The following is a 16,680-nucleotide window of genomic DNA, read 5'->3' as shown; positions in this document are numbered from 1 at the left end:
AAGGAAAGTGACCCTAGTTACAGTTGAGCATAGTTCTCAGAGTTTTCAAGATTTATGTCTTTGTTGAGTAATTTTATTGTTGTTAGTTATTGTAGAGTTGATTTCAAGTTGGGATGATCTCATGTATGACAGATATAACTGCTCTGTAGTGTTTTCAAGACTGTGATCTTGCAGAAACAAATAGGCCTACCTTTAGCTATGCTGTTTTTTGAGTGCCTTAAACTTCCAATCATTCCATTTTTAGCCAAGTGCTTAACCATTTACACAAACCAGAGAATCCTTGTTGAACATAGCAACATGAATAGCCATTGACTTGCAGATAGGAAAGGAAACATTTTAACAATAAAACCATGTAGATCTCATTTCTGATTTGTGCATTTATACTATACCTGTGGTCTGAGGGAACAGGCATGTCCCTTTTGCTGAAGGAAGATGCTCAGTTCAACTTGGAAACTTTGAGCACTTGAATTCACAAGGAAAGTGAAGCCCAGAGCAAAACATCTGGTTGCAGCCATCTGCCCTCGCTCACAGAATGGAGCCCATTCTTTTTCTGGTTGGGTTCTAGTCAGCTCATCCTTGGCCATCTGTGGCTGGGTTCAATCCACACGTCCTGCAATCTCACGAGCCCACACTTCTCCTGTAAATGAGGTGTTTAAGCAATATGTCATGTGTAAATTAGAGCAATGAAACATGTTTATAGTTGCTTAGAATTTTATATGTGGGATAACTTAAGGAATTGATGTTTAGTAAGTTAGTTTTGATTTGTTCCTGGCATTAGGAAGTCAACACATCTTCCCAAAAGCAAGACTTAAAGGTGAGACCTTTAAAGAAATTGTTTCAGCATTCTGGAAATCCACTAAATACATTCAATAAGTGTAGAGGCATTATTTGTGAGAAAAGCAGATTATTGGTGAGAACACTGTGAAGCTGTGTGATGTTTTTACCTGTGGACACACCCATCTTCTCTTTCTTGGTTTGGACAAGGTTATTGAAAGCCTGCCCCTTCATCAGTTTTCCCAGATAAAGCTCAATTGATTTGAAGAAGAACTTTCTCAAACTAGTGGCCAAAATGTTTATATTAAGAGAATAGGAGAACAAACTAAACCCAAAACAAGTGGAATCATAGAAATCAATGGAATACAATCCAAAACAAAACTATTAAATCTAGTCAATGAAATAAAATTGATGATTAGAAAGAAGCCAGTGGCAGACACCTTTAGCTTGGCTGACCAGTTTTAAAAAGAGGATGTAGAAATCACTGAAATCAAGAATGAAAAAAGAGGTCATCAAAGCAGTGAAAATCCTATGGAATTAAAAAGCCTATAAGGAAAAAAAAAAAGCCTATAAGGGAACATAGTGAAAAAGTACTAGCCAAACTGATTAATTACCAGAAAGACTCATTTTTCCAGACTAACTCCTTCCTTAAGATACCTAGCAATCAAGGAAATTGAATTACTTATATAAAAAAAAAATCTTTGCTAAGAGAAAACCTCATGCTGTGATGGCTTTACATGTGAAATCGATCAAGAAGAGGCAGTTCCTTGCATTCTGTGGTATCTGCTAAATGTAAATGGTGCATGTTGTATATTGTCTCTTCCCTTAGCACGGATTTGTGGTGAGATCTCGGTGACTGGAACTGTCCAAAATGACCACACTGCTTTGTTAACATGTTTTGGGAGGTGCTTTGAAATCACCTCCAAACCCATGATTTTGTACACAAGAGAACCAAACCCTTCCTGGTCCAGTACTGTCCTTTACAAACACTTGGAGAAAACAGTCACATTTTGTGATTTCAGTGTTAGTTTAATACCCAAGTCATGTTATCACACAAAACTAAACCTGCAGACACTATCCTCATGAACATTTTTAACCAAAATGGCCACAAACCAAAACAGCAAACCTTCAAAGTTGATTTCCACCCCCCTACCCCCTTGTAGGTCTTATTTAGTTTGTATCCTAAAACCAGTGAAAACATTCAGTTTAAATAAAAGAATAGACAGAATTCACAGAATCATCTCAATAGACAAAGCATTTATCAAAATCCAAATATTCATTCATGGTAAAATTTCTTGTTTGTGATAAACTTCCTTCAGCCTGCTAAACAGCATCTAAGAAAAAAAAATTTGCAGTTAAAATTTAACTTAATTGAGAAAAAGAGAATGCTTTTCTCCCAACCTTATATGTCTCTCTTTTCAACATTGAGCACCGGTAGTTCTTGCCAATAGCTGCCTGCTTATCAGAAACAAAGAAACGAAACTGTATTTATAGCAGATAATATTTCTATATGTATACAACCCTTTGAAATTCTCCCCCAAAATGTTCATATCAGTGTCTTGACATATCTCATACCTCCTTGTTGGCAGCCCCTGACCTTCTTTGGCTCTTTAGTGTTTTCTTTGTGGATGATCGTCATCCACAGTGTTTCTTTGTGGATGACCAGAACAGACTCCTTGCTGTCTATTCTGATCTTAAAATTTAGAAACAAGAAGGTATAGAGTCCACACCTGGTACTAGGAATGATATAATTAATACAAAAAAGGAAAAATTGTATTTCCAAACAGAATCACATTCAACCTAGAGAGTTTAGGATTTCAGCACATGGTTTTATAACAGATGAGTGTGGGTTCTAGATCTAAGTGTAAGAGTTAAACCTAGAAATCATAGAAGAGCACATTGAGATATATTTGTGCTGTTGGACTGGAAAAAAGTTGATAATCTGATGCACAAAACATAAATTATTTAAAGAAAAAATTATAAATTGGATTTAATATACTTAAAAACATTTAATTTTTCAAAGAAATCGTTTGAAAGTAAAAGTATGTCACCAATTAAGACAAAATAGTAATCATGTTTCTGTTAAAGCTGTATAACCAGAATATATGAAGAATTCTCATAACTCCTTAATAAGACAAATATTCTGTTTCAGCTACTCATAAAATAGTAGACAGTTCACCAAACTGGCTAACAATTCTATGTAAAGGTACAGCATCTTACCTCACCCTGTTGTTGTTAGGTGCTCTGGGATCAAGTACAACTCATAGTATCCTGTGAACAATAGATCTGAATCCTTTCGTATCATGTGCCGTCCTCTGACACACTTGAGCCACTTGCTGTAGTCACTATGTTGGTCTGTCTCATTGATGATCATTCTCTTTTGCTGGTGCTCCTCTTTTCCAAGCATGATATTCCTCTCCCAGGAAGAGCCTCTCCTAACAGCATGCGTAAAGTTTCTGAGCTAAGTTTTGCCATCCTTGCCTCCAAGGAGCACTCTGGCTGCATTTTTCCCAAGACATACCTGTGGAGGTTTTTTTTTTTTTTTAAGTTCATTGGATATTCAGTATTCTTATCCAACAAAATGCATCACTTCTTGTTCAGCTAACCTTATGCATTTTCTGGCTCTCAGATGCATAACAAGTGATTTTAAAAGACCATGGCCTGAATCAGGCATACCTCATTCTCAAACTAACATTATTTCTCCTCAGTAATTTGGAGAGATCTATGACAGAGACCTTACACCATGCCTCAGATCTCCTGACTGCTGATACCAAAGGTGTTGATTGTGGATCCAAGGAAGAAGAAATCATTGACAGTTTCAATCTTTTCTCCATCCATCATGTTGGTTATTAGTCTAGTGGTAAAGATTTTTATCTTTTTGATGTTGAGATGCAATCCATAGAGAAGGCTGCAGCAGTCTTTGATCTTCTATAGCAAATGTTTTAAGTCTTCCTTACTTCCAGCAAGCCAGATTGTGTCATCTACATATAATGTAGATTGTTGATGATGATTCTTCCAATCTAGATGTCACATTCTTCTTTGAAGAGTCCAGCTTCTTGAATGATTTGCTCAGTTTACAGACTGAATAGATATGGAAAAATAATTACACCCTGATGCACATCTTTCCTGGTTTTAAACCATACAGTGTTCCCTTACTCTGTTCAAAGAACATAATTAACTGTTTTGGGGACCTCATTCTTCTCAATGGCAATCAATAGTAGGTTAATTTCAACTCATGCTGATCTTCTGTTTTCTGAGGCTGGAAATCTTAGCACGAATAGTTTCCTCTTTCTTGACTTGAGGTGCCTGGTGAATTTGAACTACTGACCTTTTTTTTAGCAGTCCAACCTATAATGCACTATATCACCAGGACGTACAATTACTTTGGAAATAAATTTTGACAGTCTTAAGAATGTTAGGCATATATATGTTTGTAGCATATTTTGAGTGCTTGTTAATCACAAGTGTCTGGTAGCTACTATTAGTATTGCTAGAGCAGGAGTTGACTAAAGTCTTTGGGTGAAATTAACTGCCTGTTTTTCTAAATAAATACACATACACACAGTTAAACATAGATTAACCATGTTAGGCAGCAGTCTATCTTAGAAAGTGAAAGTATGCATCTACATAAAGATATTATTTGTGAGTGTTCACCTGAACATTATTTTAAGACCTATTAACTAGAAAGAATCCATATACCCACCCCCAGGAAAATAGAATATCCTATGTGATACACAACCTGTGTTATGCAGATGACACAACCCTGCTTGCTGAAACTGAGGAGGCTCTGAAGTGCTTGCTGCAGGAGATCAAGGACTGCAGCCTTCAATATGGATTGAAGCTCAATACCAAGAAAACAAAGATTCTCACCACTGGGCCAATTGGCAGCATCATGATGGATGACAGGTTATTAACAGTTTTAGTTTGATTGGCTCTTTAATCAACACTCTTGGTACCAGCAGCCAGGAAATTAAAAGACATATTGCATTGGGAAAGTCGTCTGTCAGAGACCTCTTCAAGGTTCTAAGGAGCAACGACATCAGTCTGGTGACTGAGGTGCACCTGATCTGGCCCATAGTCTTCGCAATTTCCCGCTATGCATCAGAGAGCTGGACAATGACTAGGGATGATAGAAAAAGAATTGATGCCTTTGAGCTGTGGTGCTGGAGAAGAGTGTTGAATATACCCTGGACTGCCAAGAGACCAAACAAGTTTGTCCTGGAGAAGGCGAAACCCAGCTGCTCCTTGGAGGCAAGGATTCTGAAGCTTCATCTGACCTACTTTGGACATGTTACAAACAGGGACCAGTCCTTGGAGAGGGACATCATGCTTGGGAGGGTGAAGGGACAGTTCAGGAGAGGAAGACTCTTAATGAAATGGATTGATTCAGTCACTGGGGCAATGGGAGTAGATGTATCAAAGACATTAAGGTTGGCACAGGATAGAGCAGGTTTTAGGGCTGTTGTACATAGGGTAGCTATGAGTCGCAGACGACTCAATGGCACATAACAACCACAACGAAAACAATTGAATTTTTTGTTTGTTTTAGGGAGTTAGAAATACATTGAAACTGGATTGCTGTGATGAATATGTAGGTGTATAGTTACAGTATTAAAGATTATTGATTAGTGTACCTGTGAAAAGTATGTAATGTACTTAAATATCCTTAACTAAAACTATGAAAAGTCTAATATAATCTGTAGTCTATATAACACTGAATGTATGTGTATATGTGTTTAGGTATAGTATGTCTACATATATAAAGGGGAAATTCACACAGTATAGGATTAAATGAAAGAAAATTGGACCATCAGAAAACTATGTGACTTCTTTTACTAATCTTTCATCTTTAATTCTGAAATTATTTCACAGTTGTAAAATAAGAGAAAATAGAAATGATCTCAACTATTTTATATGTTTTTTAAATGAAATTAAAACATTGCTTTAGTGTTATTTTATTTACTCTTTTGATTTATTGCTTATTTGAGTACCTAACCTACTTTTGCATCTCAATCGCTCCCCCACCCCCATCCTACCATGAACTCATTTGCAGGCAATCTCGATGTGTACACGGACCTTTTCTGCTGTCTCTGAGTGTTAAGTCTATGCTATGAAGCATTCTTACCTGTGCAATTACTTTCTGAGATTATTTCTGGTTCTCTCATCCATGCAGATCAATGTATAGATAATACAGTTGATATACTTTTGGCACAGCTACTTCCCCTCAAGTGCTAATGTTTCTTAGAGTCAAATGTTTGCATCTTCTCTGATTTTTTATTGTTTCTTAAATGAAAATGTTAACCTCATGAAAAGCATAAAATGATGTAGTGAGACTCTCCTGATGTTTATTTAATGTGTTTTATTTTGAAGGTCACTCGGTGAGACTGCTGGGTCAGAAAAAGGATAATGGAAAACGCTTGGGGGGAGCACGGTTGGATTTGCCAAAGATTAGGAAGAATCCACTGATAGAAATCATTTCCATCAATACTGGGTAAGCTGTCCCCATTTATGCTCATAATATAGCATAAAAGCAGATAAAGTTGGAATCTGTGTAACATGAAGACCTGTCAGAAGGAAAACTCAAATATCTTCTACTGCTAAAGATCAATGGAAGAACTATAAACTTTATCATGTCAAACTTGGAAAGTTTGTCAGACCTGGAACAAGAAGGCAGGCCTTTCAAGTTCAGGCTCCCACAGGTTTCACTGTATTTAATATACTCCATGAATGAACTTTTCCTTTTTCTTGGACATGTGTCACAGTCAAGTAATTGATTATTTTCTTGAGGAAAAAGAATCACAAAAAGACTCTTAAGTATTTGAACCCAGCTAATTTCCTAATTATATGGGACTCTACTCTGACAACTCTTAATATCAAGGACGTATTTGCTACCTCTTTTACCTTTGCCGTTTAGTTAATTCCAGTGCACCTGTAATTCCCTGTGTCACAGTTAAATTGTCCTCCATAGAGTTTTTATTACAAAATTTTTAGATGTGTTTAACCTGGCTTTCCCCCCCCCCCCACATCTGTTGATGAACTCTAACCTTTTCTATTAGTGGATGATGGCTTTAACTGTTTGTGGCACCCAGGATTCCATTCATTCATTTCCCAAATGTCAATTCTATATTCAGTTGTGAGCATATTTGAGAAGATGAGAGAGTGGTAGCAAACATCCATTGAGCTTTGAAAATTTTGTAGTGTTGCTTCATTTTAGGGAGCTCTGCTGGTTTAATAACAAGAAGCTGCAGTGCAATCCCAAAGACTCGTGGTTTGAGGCCACCAGTCACTCTGCAGGAGAAAGATGGGAACTCTCCACTTGTGTGATGAATTGCCTATGAAAACCAAATGGAGGTCCAGCTATTGGTCAGTTCCAACTCTACGTTAAACAGTACAAACATGCACACAACACAACGTCATTTAAAAAAAAACACACTAAATTCAGGAGAAGGAAAATTAAAATAGTATACAAATTCATTTCCAACGTAATACTATCTAATTACTTGTCATCCTCATTTCTTTGGTGTGTATATTTGAATGGTAGTAATATTAACAGATCTTCCTTGTATGTGTATGGATAGTATCCTGTCACTCACAACATTATACCTCAGCATGGATTTAGAAATGGTCTTTTTTACTATGACTACAACCCCATTTTCCTTCACTTTTTCATTCTTGGCATAGTGGATCATGTACGTGTCTGATTCAAGGATGAGATGCCCATCCATCTCAGCTTGCTAATGCCTAAGTATGTCAATAGTTATACATTTAATTTCTTTTTTAAACAGTGTCCAGTTTTCTTACATTCATACTTCATATGTTCCACATTCCAATTATTAGTGGATGTTTGCAATTATTCCTCCTCTATGTCTTCCAATAGGGGGGCTCAGTCTCCAGTGCTGTATCTAATAGTTTAAGAGTTTAAGTGTGCTCTTTTTTTTTTGGTAGAATTTTCCAAGCTTTTTAATTTCAGAAGTAGACCAGTCCCTGTTCTACTCTGGCTTAGTTTGGGAGCTCTCCTTTAGTACAGCATCTGACAGACAAGCGCTGTACCCAGAAGAGCAGATGATAAACAAGCAGACTTGTATATCTAAGTTATTAAGAGCTGCAACATGCAAAGACACTTCCCCAATATAAAAACTGACTTGTAAATGACACCCTCAAGAGCAAACCATAAGGACAAGAAACTACAGATTTAATAGCATGGGTGGCAGGAATTTCTACATCAAGGCAGCAGCACAAGGTCCAGATAGCCTGAGGTTTTCTTAGCTTGATCTCAGGTGGGCGCATCAGTCTTTCTTGATTAAGGGTCATAAGGAGAGATCTCTGCCTAACCCCTAATAAGATGGCTTAGGCTCCAGTCTTGCCTATTTGTTATCTGGGTGCTCCCCCGTGAAGATGGTTCCAGACTGGCTTGTGGCATACGTCTGCATCCTGCTCCCAGTGGGATTGGTGTTCTGGGCCTCCCGGTCCAGTTGGATGACAGAAGAGGAATCAATGTCTTTAAGTTGTACTGCTGAAAAAGAGTACTGAACATATGGACTGCGAAGAGAACAAACGGGTGTGTCCTAGAGAAGGGGAAGCCAAGCTGTTTCTTATAGGCAGTGATTTTTAAACTCTTGCCTCTGGAAACTCTATGTGCGAACAGTGCTCAGGCTGTTCGTTCATAGGGTCACAATGAGTCATCTACAACTCGACGGCATCAAACAACAACAACAACATACTTCAGTCATGTTATCAGGGAGAGCCAGTCCTCAGAGAATGGCATCATACTTAGAAGGGGATAGCATCAGAGCAAAAGAGGAAGACCCTAGATGAGATAGTTACATGACTGTGGCAGTGGAGTGAGAAGTGTCACGGGCAGTGAGATTGGCTCAGGATAGGGCAAGATTCAGAGCTGTTGTTCATAGGGTAGCTATGAATCATAGTTTTGACAGCACGTAGCAACAACAACAAAGTAATTATCCATAGTACATTTATGGAGCTTTGGTGGACTAGTGGTAAGGAGCTGCCTTGCCAACCCAAAGACATATGTTCAATCCCCAGCCTGATGTGTGGGAGAAAGAGGGATCATCTCCCCTTGTACTATTTACTGCCTCTGAAAACCCACTTAAAGGTCAGCTATGGGTCAGTTCTAACTCTGTGGTACATAAGAACAATAGTGCGAATTTTAAAAAACATAAATGTTTGAGAACAAAAATACTAAATGACTTTAAAAAGAAAACATCCCCTGAAAATTTGTCATTAAAACACCATGGAACATATGCTTAGACATGTGGCCCCCACCCGTTGGAGTCGACTCAATAGCAACTGATGAATGAATTAGGAAATCTGCTTAGATATTAAGAGAATTCCTTCAACCCATAGTGTCTCTAATGGAGATGTGAGTTTCTTACTGTTAGAAATCAGTTTCCTGAATCACTTGTCACCTTATCGCTTGCTCTCAGATGAAGACATCCCATGGATATTTGCTATCACTTAGCTTGAATTTCAGTTTTTTATTTTAACCACCACCAGAGACACTCATTGCTTATTTTCACTTACATTTAAATATTTTCAAATAGTTATGCCTGTGATTGAAGCTTGCCTTCTTTCAAATTAAATTGTCAAGGAAGTTTTATGGATGTTTTCTTTTCACATTTGGGGAAGTACCAAAAATGGAACAGGTTTTCTTTATTAGAAAATTACTGAAATTACCTATTTTGTTGTTGTTATGTGCTGTTGAGTCACCTGCAACTCATAGCAACCTTTTGTACACTAGCTCTACAGCCTGTCCTGTCCTGAGCCAGTCTCACTGAATCTGATACACCTACCCCCATTCCTCTAGTTACTGTATCAATCTATCCCATGTGGGGTCTTCCACTCCTGTGCTGTCCCTCTACCCTTCTGAGCATGATGTCCTTCCCCAAGGATTGGTCCCTCCTGGCCACATGCCTAACTTTACAAAGTCATTATGCTTTGTTACATTTTTAACTTAAGTATAAAAGGTGTCTTGATTCTCTTAGGAGAAGATATTGAAACTTTCAAATCATGTTACATTTTCAATGAACTGGGAAGCTTGTTTCTGATCACAGTTTGGATCTTTGCTACTAGTTGCATGTGGGTTTTGGTGTTTTGTTGTTGTTTTTTTTTTTTTAAATACATATATATAATATCATTGTTACAGGAATATATTTTGTTTAATAACATTGATCTCTTTGGTTTGTACCTTATGTTTAATTGTTCATCTTTTGAATATATAAATTTTAGTCTAGTTAGTATATTGATCCATTCTAAAATGCATTTGTGTTGACAGTGCAACTCCTTACGCCCTAGGCCACCAGAGCTGTTATTTGATATTAAAGATAGAGTGCAGTTATTTTTATTACTGTCATAAAAATTAACAGAAACTTAGTGGTTTGAAACAATACACAATTGTCTAAATTTGTAACTTCATGGTGCCCACAGGACTGTATTCCTTTGTCAAAAGTACAGAGAAAAATCCTTTTCTTTGCTTGAAACTGCCTACATTCTTTGACTTGTGGCTTCTTTCTCAAGCTTCAAAGTCAGCAGTATTGCACCTTTTTCTGCCACGCTGTCATTTTGTGTTTGACTGCTAACTGCAGAGTTGGTCATTTGGCCCCACCAGCTGCTCCATTTGAGAAAGATGAAGCTGTCTACCTCCTGGAGATGTGCAGCCTCTGAAAGCCAGTCTGGTTGTAGTGAGTCAAAGTTGACTGTACAGCACTGGGTTCTAGAAATGAAGCCATGTACATGTCTCAGTCACTCACTCATTCACTACTGTTGAGTTGAAACTGTTTAGTAGCTGATCCACCATGGCTGTAAATTTTAAGGGAGAAGACTGCCCATCTTTGTCTCTCACAGCCGCTGGTGGATTTGAACTGCCAGAGAAGTGTAGCATTTGGGCTAGCAGTGCATCTACCCATGATCTACACCATCAGAACTTTCCTGGGCAGCTCTGGGAGGTCATTATTCTGTTCACTAGAAGTATGAAGAAGAAATTGTAAGTAGAGAGAAAATAATTGATAAAGGCATAGAATTGGGGTCATGTGAGTTATCTATGAAAATGGTGTTCCCCCCCCCCAGTTTTCTTGGAATTTCCAGCATGCATAAATAGGAGGGAATAAATGATCTTTTGTGTAAAGAATCTAATTTCCCCAAGATGTGAAAATAATTCAGTTGATAAGGCTAAGGGAGACAGAGAGTCATTAAAGTTTTGGAGCGAAGTGGAGAAATAATTATATCCGGCAGTAGAAGGCTTGCTCTGATACCTTTTTTGAATGCTGCCTGGTGGGGGGGAAATAAAGTGATGCGTGGTGACCATTTCAGTGTTGTCATGAATTACTGCTGACTGGAGGGGCCAGTGGCTTAAGATTGACAGCATCAAGGTTTACAGCCTTGGAACTGGGAAGGGATCAACTCTACAATGGCAATGGTGTTCAGTTGCTTGTTTTGGTTTTGTAGGAGTAACTTAGTCATAGGATGGTAGACCTCAAGTGCTAGTTCAGAGGATGGAAAACGCCAGAATGGTGGGACTGTGCAGTTGTTAGGGGTCAGGTATATTGATAGACTCTGGAGTCATCATGGTCTTGTGGTGTTACCAGTAACAGTGTGTTTGGGAGTTTTAAAGAAAGGTCACATAAATCCAAGCCTAAAATGAAACTTTAGTTGAAAGAGTGACAGCAAAAGAGGCTCTTGAAGGAGAGAGTGATCAATCTGTGTAAATAAACCATAGAAGGAGGCAGAGGAACCATAATAGAAATAATCAGAGGTAAAGGGGTCAAGGATATGGAATACTATAACATACTTCAAACATGTAAGGGGAAATAACACTGAGATGGATGAGTGATTTCAGTCGAGTCAGGAAAGTAGAAACTAGATTACTTTTCTTGAGAAGTTTGGCCATAAAGTAAGAGAACAGAAGGATTTTTTTTCCTTCGCCGGAGCTTTATTAAAGGCTGAAGCATTAGGAAATATATTGACAGTAAAATTATTTGAACAAAACTTTAAGATGAGGAACACAAGTGGGAAGGTAGGCTTTGCACAGGAAGTTGTTGCTGTGAACCATCGAGTCAGAACTGATCCATGGCTGACACTTCGGTGGGTTTTCAGAGGCAGGAAATTGCACAGGAAGAGGCTTCCTACCTTATTCCTACCCAGCAGCTGGTGCATCCAATGGGCTGAACTTTGCATTGGCTGTGCATGACTTTACTGCTAAGGCACCAGAGGTCCCTTGGAAAGGTGATTGTTGGCTACTATTGAGTTGGAACCCATCTATAGCTGACCCTACAGTGGGTTTTCAGAGTCAGTAAATCACAAGGGAGGAGATTGTCCATCTTCCTCCCAAAGGCAGCTGGCAGACTTGCACTGCGTGGAAAAAAAGAGGGGCACTTTTCTTTTAAACATAAACAGGACTAAAGGACAACACTTCCTTAGGTATTGAACTAAAGGATAAGAATAAGTGCAAAGCACATCCATTTGTTTTCTCTAAGGTTCTTGAGTGACTGATTCAATTTAGGGAATGCACATTCCTTTTCTTCATGTCATGGGGCAAGATGAAGGGTGGAGCATTTGGAGTTCTGTCCCTTCCCTTTTTCTAGTCTCAGTCTCTTTTTTTGTGACTGATTTGAGATAGGGCTGGTTCTCCAGTGGCCTGTCCCACCTATGGATCCCCCAGTTGCTGGCTTTGTTCTTTGTGGTTGTGACATTGAACAATCATTCCACCTTATGTATTCTCTATAAACTGGAAGCTATATCTAAACATGTTAGATCCTAATTAAATATTTGACCAGAAGTAATCAAATTTCTGAGGTGAAGATCGGAAATTTGAAGACTCTTGCCAGAGTGCTTCATCCTTCTCATTAAATTAGTGGGATGAGATCATGGTTTTAAAGCATAATAGGATAGACAGGGTGTACTTGGGTATTTGTGTAGAATGTTTTTAAAAACAAGTGAAGAAAACCAGCATTTTGCTCAGGTAAATAATGGGAAGCCTGCATGGGCTTGAACAAAAGGCATGAGCTGAGGTGGAGAAACTCTAATTTTGTGAGAGGCCTCATTTGTTGAGTCACCTGATTTATTATTATTATTTTTTTTTTTTTAGCCATAGCAATGGGGTGTCTAGGTAGGAGGGCAGGCTACATGGGCACAAAACATAGAAAATTTAAAATTGAGGCTTAAAGCAAAAATCTGTTGGTTTAGCCTTCTCTGTCACTCTTAAAGTGTTTATATTCGACAATCCCTTGGCAATTTTCATTCTCTTGAGCCACAAGTTGTTTGCTGTTTAGCAGTTCTGATATAAGTCATCTTTTTCCTTTTTTAAAATCCCACTATCAGATTATCTCTAGTTTGAAGGTTTGAGCTTCTCCCTTCACGTAAGCACATCTGAGAAAGCCTGCTCTGGCCCTGTAATCCTTTACTGTTATTTCTTTTTCTCTTAAGTTTTTCATGTCTTTCTGTTATTTGCTGTCTGTTAGATATAAAATAATGGACTTTGAGAACCTTTAAAGGGGGCTTGCTTTTTTCTTTTTACTTACTTGAATTTGTTGTTGTTCTTTAAAAAAAATAAATATTTATTTAAACCTCAAAGAACATTTCCCGAGAGTTATTTGATCCAAGATTTCTATACATTGCAATCTGTAACCTTTCTTGGCATAAGCATATGCACTCCTCCTCCATATAATATATTAGCTTTGGAAAACCTCCTTTGAACATTTTACTTTCCTTCTGTAATGTCTAGAATTTATCTTTGGTCTCTATTACGTTGTTGTTAGGTGCCTTCAAGGTGACTGTGACTCATCACAGCCCCGTGAATGACAGTTCTGAGCCTTGCCTTCTCCTGTACGAGGCTCCTGATATCCAACATGGCTCAAGCCATAGTTGTTTAAAGTTTTATTTAAAAGGAACATGGGGATTTCTGTTATGAATGAAATGAAACTCATCTGGAATAATTAAATATGTGAGCTTAACATTTTGATTGCAATTTTGAACTGGGAAATACTTTTACTCTTTTATCAAAATCGACTTAGCATAAAAGTTGCAATATTTTTATGTCGCTGATGAAATCCATTTATATCTTATTTCCACATAAGTTTGTGCAAATACAACAGAAAAGTAATACTTCTATTTAATACACTATGAAATGGTATTTGAGAAGGATCTTTCCTAAGAACAGTGGATGGCACTCTTAGCTTGTACCTGCGAAGTTATTATTGTTGAGTTGTAGAATTTAAAATTCTAGTTTAATAAATGTCTTTAAAGTGAGCAGCTCTGTCAAACATTTTAGGCAGTGTTAGCATGGAGATTTAGTCTTCAATTATGTAAATTCGTTCTTATGTCATTATTATTTCATATAAACTATGAAATGAATATCTAGCTTCTCTAGCCATTAAAGAAATGACTGATTTTAAAATAACCATTTAAAAATTCTATCATTATAAGATAACCACTGCTCAACTTATAAAGTACATCTTCTTTACCAGTTTAATAAATAGACAAAACAATTTTCCTTGAAAAATAGCATTGTATTTGGATACAAATGTACAATTGTTTGTAATTTAAAGACACTCAAATTTATGTACCCTGTTAAAGAACTTGTAAGAAGTTCTGGTGATCTAACACAGTTCAAAAGAGTTTTCACTACCAACCAAACATTTGAGTCATCTCCAATGGTTCAAATCTACCAGGTCCTCTTCAGGAGAAAAGAAGCAATCTCCTTATATTATAATTCATAACCTTGAAAACTTGACAGAAGGTCAAGTTTGACTTTGGTTAAAGGATTCCTAGTTTAAAGTTATCGTTGTTTGTTCTTGCCATGGAGGTAGTTCTGTCCTTTAGTGACTCTATGTGTGCAGATGAGAACCAGGCCAGTTCTCTCAAGGTGCCTGTGGTTGGGTTAGAACTGCAAACTTCTCTTCTTTTAACCTTTCAGGAAGGCACTTAACTGTATGTGCCATCCTGGGGCTCCAGTCTGAAATTGGTTCAGTAAAATTATTTAGTAGATTTGCTTTTATGGTAAGATTATACTTAATTCTACCTTATAGATAATTTTACATTATAGAAAGTTTACTATATTTTCATTTTAAAAATAAACTAATTTTATTTTATGGGTACGTATATTTTAAATTTACTCTTTAATAAATTAGAGAGCTCTTTATTTGGATATTTGAATAATAATGCTGTCATTTTAAAAATGTGTTAATTTGATGTCTACCTTGAATATCTCTGTAGAGTAAATGTGTATAGCAAGCACAAAACAGTTAAGTTACAGTATATTTTAAGTGCAACAATACAAGGAGAAAAGTTGTCTTTAGGACTCCGTATGAGTTAGAGATGACACTCACAGAAAGTCCATTTTTGCTGTGTTTGTCTAATAGATTGGAATATAAGCACTTGAGAAGAGGGAATAAAAGTCCATTAAGAATAATGAAGAATTGTGAATGGACTGAATAGTGAGTCAGTGTACCAGTGTGTGAATAAGGGAGATGTGATGAGGTGGGTAGCTCGAGATTGTGCTCAAATCTTGGCCCCATCATTTAATAATTTTCTGTGTGGCATTGTGTAAGTTAGTAAACTCCTTTATAGGTAACATATAAAATGTGGATAGAGTAATGTTGTTTAGAATTACATGAGATCATCTATTAAAAGTAATTAGCTTAATCACTGCCTCTTGGTATTTGTTCAGTATATGTCTATTATTAGCTTAACTCTAGCAAGACCTTATATGTATGATTCCATACTCTTCAGCTCTGGTGGCCTAGTGAGTAAAGAGTTGTGCTGCCAATTCAAAGGCTTGTGGTTTGAATCCACCACTTTCTCCTGGGGAGAAAGATGGACCGTTTCCTGTTAAATTTATCTGCTCTGTGAACAGGACAGTCTATGAAAACCCACTGGAGGATGAGTTGTAGTTGGTTCATACATGCTAGTATACAGCAACAATAACTACCAAGTCAAATCTCACATTTAATCCGATGCATTTTGCTTAAGGCCATAGAGCTGGGAAGTGACAGTGTTGTGACTTCAACATCTTTTTTACCAGTCCTGTTCCTGCCCCCCTCACCAACTCTAGATAGGTACTATAAGTGATTAAGTACTTGACTACTAGTTAAAAGTTGATAATTTGTAGTTTGAACTCACCTTCTTCCAAAGGTTCATAGACTTGAAAATCATGTGATATCTTTCTACTCTGCACACATTGGTTCATCAAGAATTGGAATTACCTAAATTGCAATTAACAACAATATTGTCCTTCAAGCCCAGTTACTTATCCCTGACTCATTTTTGTGTGGTAATGTGGTGGGTTCTCCCCTGCCTTGTGTTGTCTATTTTTGGGTGAGGTATATTATCCAAATATCTTACATGGCTATTTTAAAACCTAATGTGCATTATTTTCAAATTGGGTATAGACATGTCCACAATAAACATTTGGCATGAAATCATTATTCTTATGGGACATAGTTTAAGGAATGCTTAAATTTAAATTGATTTCATTCTAGGGTTAATTAGGTTAGTTGCAATGTGATACATTTTAATAGAAAATAATGTATTGTTGTTGCATGCTGTTGAGTAAGACAGACTCATAGCTGGCCCTCTTGAAACATTTTCAGAGGCTCTAAATCACAAACACATGAAGAAATGTTCAAAATCCCTAGCTCTGAGAGAGATGCAAATCAAGACAACTATGATATATCATCTCACCCCAGTAAGACTAGCAAAATTTAACAGAACAGCAAGCAACAAATACTGGCAGGGTTGTGGAGAGACTGGAACCCTTATTCACTGTTGGTGGGAGTGTAAAATGGTGCGACCACTGTGGAAAGCGATGTGGTGCTTTCTCAATAAGTTGCAAATAGAGATACCATTTGACCCAGCAATTCCACTACTGGGAATATACCCTAAAGAGACCATAAA

The 16,680-nt window shown here is 37.4% G+C and overlaps 1 protein-coding gene across 1 annotated transcript in view; it reads left to right on the top strand.

Annotated features, from left to right (window-relative positions):
- Window positions 1–16,680, top strand: part of CDKAL1 (CDK5 regulatory subunit associated protein 1-like 1) — an 886,114-nt gene that overhangs the window by 286,325 nt on the left and 583,109 nt on the right. Inside the window, exon 6 of the mRNA XM_006888658.1 lies at window positions 6,145–6,265. Within this exon, the coding sequence (XP_006888720.1) occupies window positions 6,145–6,265 (121 nt within the window). The remainder of the gene's footprint in view (window positions 1–6,144; window positions 6,266–16,680) is intronic.

Source organism: Elephantulus edwardii, unplaced genomic scaffold, assembly GCF_000299155.1.
Source record: "Elephantulus edwardii isolate Elephantulus edwardi_28Jun2011 unplaced genomic scaffold, EleEdw1.0 scaffold00070, whole genome shotgun sequence".
Classification (NCBI taxonomy): domain Eukaryota; kingdom Metazoa; phylum Chordata; class Mammalia; order Macroscelidea; family Macroscelididae; genus Elephantulus; species Elephantulus edwardii.
This window is presented reverse-complemented; position numbering and strand designations above follow the sequence as displayed.